Here is a 7,194-nt window from a genome sequence, read left to right on the forward strand (position 1 = left end):
TCTACATAAACAATATCGGTGATGAGATAAGAAAGTGTCAAATTCATTTATATGCCGATGACACTGTCATGTACTCTATCGCTTCAACGGCTGACGAAGCATTATCACTATTGGAGACAGATTTTAAGATATTACAAGGGTCTTTTATACAGCTGAAACTTGTTTTAAATGCAAAGAGAAAACATTTTATGATTTTTAATAGGTTCAAAAAATTTGTTGAAAATACACTTGCACTTACGAGCTTAGATAGTTCTCGAATTAATCAGGTCTCTGCATTTAAGAAGGTGGCCCACATCGAAAAGAGTGTCGAAAAGGAGGAGGGAAAGATGGACTCTGCCAAAGCAGAATCGCAGGAACTCGAATGCTACCCCAGACGGTGGAATCTGAGACTGTATGGCGTTCCCGCGGCAGATGGGGAGAACGTGCGGCAAGAGACCGTCAAAGTAGAAGGCTAAGCTAGCAGATGTTGTCGACACTGTACATCGCCTTGGCACGAGAAGGCAGGGTGACTCCAAGCCCAGAGGTGTCATTCTCCACTTTATTTGAAAAAAAGATTATACCTTTATTTCACCAAGGAACACAAACTGAGACCAAGGTCTCTTTTACAGCTGGGCCCTGCGTATACATGTTTACACATACAGTTTAGGTACAATGATTAAGAAACTACACAAGACAAACAAAACGACCCCTAAGTATTTAAAACCTGTTGAGGACAGACGTTCGGCTAGCGGAACCCCGTTCCGCCAGCGGGACACCTAGCCAACAGCCAATGGGATAGCAGGTTGCGAAATACAAAACATCAAAAATCTCATAATTCAATTCTCAAACATACGACTATTTTACACCATTTTAAAGATACACTTCTCCTTAATGCAACCACATTGTCCGATTTCAAAAAGGCTTTACAGCGAAAGCAAAACATTAGATTATGTTAGCACACCACCTAAACAAGAAAAGCCACACAGCCATTTTCCTAGCAAAGAGAGGCGTCACAAAAACCAGAAATACAGCTAAAATTAAGCACTATCCTTTGACGATCTTCATCATAGGACATCATGTTACACAATACATGTATGTTTTGTTCGATTAAGTTCATATTTATATCCAAAAACAGCATTTTACATTGGCGCGTGATGTTCAGAAAATGATTGCCTCCCAAAACTTCCTGTGAATGTGCACATTAATTTACAGAAATACTCATCATAAATGTTGACAAAACATATAACAATTATTTAAAGAATTATAGATATACTACTCCTTAATGCAACCACTGTGTCAGATTTTAAAATAGCTTTTAGGCGAAAGCACATTGTTCAATATTCTGAGTACAGAACTCAGCCATCAATGCAAGCTATACAGCTACCCATCAAGTCATGGCATCAATAAAACTCTAAAATAGTGTTATAAATCTTTCCTTATCTTCACTGATCTTCGGCGGAATGCACTCGCAGTTCTCCCACTTCCACAATAAATTTTCATTTGTTCGATAAAGTCCATCATTTATGTCCAAATACCTCCGTTTTGTTGGCGCGTCCAGAACACTATTCCAAAGGCACGAGGCGGGGGCGCAAATCAATAGACGAAAACCTCAAAAGTTCCATTACTGTTTGTAGAAACATGTCAAACGATGTTTACAATCAATCCTTAGGGTGTTTTTAACATAAAAAGTCGATAATATTCCAACCGGACAATAGTGTATTCATTACAGAAGAAAAATAAAAATGCTAGCCATGCGTGAATGCGCATGAAGTAACTACATGACCTCAGACAGTCTACTGCTTGAACCGGCTGTTATTCCCTCAAAATTCACCATAGAAGCCTCAAACAACTTTCTAACGACTGTTGACATCTAGTGGAAGCCTTAGGAAGTGCACAATGACCCCACAGACACAGTAGTTTCAATAGGCAATGGTTTGAAAGACTACAAGTGTCAGATCTCCCACTTCCTGGTTGGATTTTTCTCCGGTTTTTGCCTGCCATATGAGTTCTGTTATACTCACATACATCATTCAAACAGTTTTAGAAACTTCAGAGGGTTTTCTATCCAAATCTAATAATAATATGCAAATATTTGACTCTGGGCCCGACTATTAGGCAGTTTACTCTGGGCACGCTTTTCATCCGGCCGAGAAAATACTGCCCCCTATACCTTAACAGGTTTTAACATCTTTGATTTCCGTGCATGCAAAGTCAAGTTTTTTTTTGAGCCCTCGATTTTCATTGCGTTGTCGCCGACCATTTTCTCTATGGCATCGGACCTTGTATTGATGAGCCTGGAAAGAGTGGCGATAACACCATTATTGGCAGCGGCATCTGGGCCCAGTTCAAACGTGCCTTTCTTGGAAGTTGGAGGTTTGCTTGGGGTTATAGGCAAAGAAGGAAAATCCTCGTCTGACACGGTGTCATAGTCTGTCAGGCCATTTGTGGCAGTTGTCAATCAAAGCATTTGCCTCCTGTGTAATGACATTGGATGATGGCTGATCATTGCTAGCTGAGGAGGTAGCTTTCTCTTTCTGTCAGCGTGCTGTGACATTTTGGAAAATATCATCTTAAATCATCAATAACCTGGTGTTTTTAGCAAGCTAAGTATTATTTTGGTAGTGAAAAGTGTATTATTTTGAACAATCTTTCAAAAGTTGGTATGCAGTGCTCGGTAGGAAGCGTATGCTCAAGCTGCCATCTTGGAGCCTCTTCCAAGTTTCTGGTTGATGACAACAGTAACGTGAATACGACGATAGGTTGTTAGCAAGTTAAGTTTGCGATATTGACACAGATATTATTGTTATAAAAACAAGTCCAGTCGAGGCCGCTATATAGTAAGTTAAGGAAACGCCGCTTTGGGTTCTAAGGGGTTAATAGCTTAATTTGTTTAAGCTCTAGAGCGGGTGTAATAAATAGACGTAGTATTATTTCACGTAAGAAATCTAGAGTTGTGCTTTGCAAGCACACCTAATAATAATAACACTATATAAGAAATCGAGAGTTGTGCATTGCTTTGCATGCTCACCTAATAAGTGAGAATAAATCTTACAATATTTAAAGGTTGTCTGCTGTCGCAAACAACAGGAATTATTGTCAACCTAAAATACTGTCATATAATCATAAATATATTTTATACAGATATTATACACATGTTCTGTATAAATAGCTTCTAAAATGTATGTAAACAGACCATAAATGTAATCATTTTTATTTTCTTGGAAGCTGTGTATGCTATGATATGATACAATATCAGTACTTTTGCAGTTACAACTTGTCTAAATCCTATCATCAACTGATTTCAGCAAGTGTATGGCTGTGGATTGACTGCATTGTTTGAATATAATGTTGGCATATTGGCAGTTAATTAGAAACATTTATTGGAAGCATTCCTCTTAAACTGGCTGGCTAGTTAACAAACATACAGTGCCAATTCTGCAAAATCATTATTTTACACAATATCTTAGCACAGCACTAACCGTGGTTGACCAACTCCCTGACCAAAATGGCTGACCTTTATCTCATCATAAAAAGGTTCATGTCCATTTTAGTAATTCTAATTCCTAATTCTGTGGATCATATTATGTTCTCTATCTTCACTAATGTGACTTCCCTTTGTATACAGGCTTTCAGCATACCTTGACATCCATCGCTGCCTGGAGTACTTGGGATACCTGGGCTACCCCATCCTTACTCAGCAGAACACCCAAACCACTGCAGTCACAGGTGTGGGTCTGTGTCTGCACACATGTCAACACATCTTTTTTTATCCTGCATGTAGCCTCTCTAGGAAGATGGACTGTATGTAAACTAGAACCAATAATCCGAGTGCCAAAGTAAACCTCACTCACTATAGTTAGAGGATTAGAACTATTATCTGGTTCAGTATAGGCCCTACAGACAGAATGATATACTGTTTGTATGCCTTCTGTGGATGTACAATGACTCTGAAAGTTCAACTTTGAATATGCAGTTTGACTGGTGTGGAGATTGAATGTGTGGTTTAGTTAGTATATGGGCTACTAACACAAAATGTACACATTTGATGTTATCAATAATAATGCCATTGTCGCATCCTTCAATTGGTCAATTAACCTCAACCAGCCTCCCAGTGTGTATTTATGTTTGTGTACATGCGTGTGTAAAATTGAGGGTGTGGCTGCATGGATTAGGGTAGGGCTACCCAGGATTAGGGTAGGGTGACGTAATGTAAGAGTCTCACCGGCGCTAATGACCTCACACGCACTCAGTCTGTGCCACAGAGGTGAGCAGGTTTAGCTGACCCTGGTATAAAAAAAAAGCTCAAATAATTCCAAAACACCCAAGGTTACTCTTAACCCCACCATCTTAGATCAGATTTTTGCATTCCCCCACATTAACCAGGGGGAAATATGATTGTTTTAAATGCTTTGATAGTACTCCATTTTATTAGTCAATGGTTCCCTGTCCCTAGTGTGTGTGTGTGTGTGTGCGCGCGTGTGTGTGTGTGTGTGTGTGTGTGTGTGTGTGTGTGTGTGTGTGTGTGTGTGTGTGTGTGTGTGTGTGTGTGTGTGTGTGTGTGTGTGTGTGTGTGTGTGTGTGTGTGTGTGTGTGTGTGTGTGTGTGTGTGTGTGTGTGTTGCTCTGCAGTGACACGGGAGAAGGCCGTGGACCTGGAGAAGGGCCAGACTCAGCGGTCAGTGTTCCTATGTAAGGTGATTGGACTGCGGGGGACTGGGAAGTCTGTGTTCCTTCAGGTCTTCCTTGGCCGAAACACAGCGGTACAGTCGTCTTACTATTGTTTGCCTAAATATTATTTAGACTAAATATCAATATAGAATTCCTGGTGGAACTTTTTAGTACTTTGTTACTAATAGTACGCCTTGAACTCTTCATTGTAAGACCATTCTGCATTATTAATATGATGTGTTCGAGCTGAGAAATGATGTTGAAAACCTACCCTAACTACTAGCATTACTACAACAAATGATGAGGGTCTGTGTGTTTATTTCAGCAAGAGGAGCATTCCACCGGTGCCTTTTCCTTCTACACCATAAAACACTGTCCAAGTTAGCAACCAGGAGAAGTTCCTCATCGTGAGTACATTATCTTTTACTGTAACCTCAACTCTGACCCTGACCTTTGGTAGAGTACAGTAGCCTCGCCTCCAATCTGTCTGTCTTCTCCTGGCAGCTCTACGAGGTGGACGTGGAAACGGAGTTCCTAAAGGCGTCGGACGCTGCGTGCGATGTAGCATGTCTCATGTATGACACAAACAACCCCCACTCCTTCGACTACTGTGCCAGTATATACAAAGTGAGCAGTATCTCATGTCTGCTTCAGAGCTTCTCTGGTTTTCACAAAGGAACAGAATGTGTTTCAATGAAATGATCAGGAGTCTGTTCTTCAATGTTCTTTACTCTTTTATTTTCCTCTCCCTCCCTTTTCTCTTACCCACATCCTCTTTCTCTTTACCACACCCTTCTCTTCATCCACATATATCTATGTCTTATCTGTAGCAACACTACATGGACAGCAGTATTCCCTGTATGGTGGTGGCCTCCAAGGCAGACCTCCCCGAGGTGAGACAGCTCCACGGGATGACCCCAGCAGAGTTCTGCTACAAACACCGGCTGCCTCCGCCACTCCCATTTTCCGGCCTGTCCCTGGACTCCACCAGCAAGAACATCTACACCAAGCTGGCCTGGGCCGCCATGTTCCCGTACGCATTAGTACACTGACTGTCACATATGGTGTTGAGAAACTAGAATTTCATGTCACATTTTAGTTTATACTCTGTAGTGGTCTGAACCTTTATGCTGTTTCATTTGTCAGTTCATTGATTACTTTGTCTCCCCCCCACAGACACCTGAACGACTCCAACATGAGCAACACCTTCCGGCTGAAAGTGACTCTAGGAGCAGCAGTAGTCACAGTCCTAGGCTTCGCCATCTACAGAGCTTTCGCCCGACAGAAATAACTGGGTTCCTGACTGGAACCCCAGCCCCCCTCTTTTTCCCTCAACCCCAATCTCCAGACCAGTCTTCAAAAACCAACACTCCAGACCAACTGTCTAGACAAACTAGCCATCAAGACAAACTAGCCATCTAGACCTGACAGACAAAACTCATCCATTTTTCTTCATCGTTATTCATACACCAACCTCCCCCGTCCCTCTCCTCATCTTTATTCTGCTATTCCCGGCTACTCCAGATAGTCAGGTCTTCTTCACTGACTAGTTATATTAGTCAAAATAGAGGCTTGTGACCATTTCTTTCACCCTCTTTTGACCTCCTACCTTTCTTGTTCTGCCTTATGGTGTCAAATTCCAGGCTAAGGAGGTACCCTCCCTGTGCTCAATGCAATGATTCCCCCAAGAGCTGCTACAAATATATGCGTGCTTTATCAAATGAGAATATGCAAATACAAGGAAGGTACAACATTTCCAACCCAAGACATTTCCACATGCATCCACAAGTTGTTCAGGAGGAAAATGCGTAGATATTTTTTATTTTTCATATGCAGTATTTCCTAAGGAAAGAAAATAAATCCAAAATGAAATAGGAATTTGGAAAAACATATCAAACTTCAGAAAGACTGGTGTTGTTTAGAAACCAGAGAGCAACATGGCGAATTCATACAGTTCGTATCACGAACCGGGGGGGAGTGAAGACAGAGGGTCCGAATGCATCTCTCAATCAACCCCAAACCATAAAGCACCAGCTATGGAGGAACCTGCTGCAAGGACGTAACCGAGCAACAGACACTAGCTCATTGCTGGGAAGTTGCTGTAAGACCCAAAAGGAGCCCCGCGAAATGTGTCTTCCCACTGAACAAGCCACTGAGATCGACTTTCAGACCTGATTTGCCAAATTCAAAAGCCTCCATGTTACAGACAGTAACGGTAAAATACATGCTATCACTCCTTTAGGTTCTGCTATACTATCGTTGTGGGTGAAACGAACTAGATCAATTTATTAATGTACAGGGTTTTTTTTTTTTAAGAGGTTCTCTGATAGCACCAGTGGTGGCTTGCCAGATAAGAATTGTGGAGGAAGCAATGTCTTGTTGTGCATGAAGAGAAGTGATTATATTGTATCAGATTGATGAAAAAGACACACTGAAGTCTGTAATGCATCCTCCTTACTCATGGAAATCAATAGTGTTAAAACATCCAAATGATTTTGCTGTCATTCTTATTTCATGATATTAAAACTAAATCCTGCCCTGTGCAAAT

At 41.3% G+C, this 7,194-nt stretch overlaps 1 protein-coding gene across 1 annotated transcript; it reads left to right on the forward strand.

Annotated features, from left to right (window-relative positions):
* Window positions 1-5,017: 5,017 nt before the first annotated feature.
* Window positions 5,018-6,399, forward strand: LOC106578293 (mitochondrial Rho GTPase 2-like; the record flags this gene model as incomplete). The annotated part of the gene is made up of 4 exons (XM_014156966.2): window positions 5,018-5,053; window positions 5,151-5,273; window positions 5,477-5,679; window positions 5,823-6,399. Coding segments are annotated over 4 exons (477 nt in total), but the record flags the coding sequence as incomplete, so codon positions are not given.
* Window positions 6,400-7,194: the final 795 nt, after the last annotated feature.

This window comes from Salmo salar, chromosome ssa19 (assembly GCF_905237065.1).
Source record: "Salmo salar chromosome ssa19, Ssal_v3.1, whole genome shotgun sequence".
NCBI classification, from domain to species: Eukaryota; Metazoa; Chordata; class Actinopteri; order Salmoniformes; family Salmonidae; genus Salmo; species Salmo salar.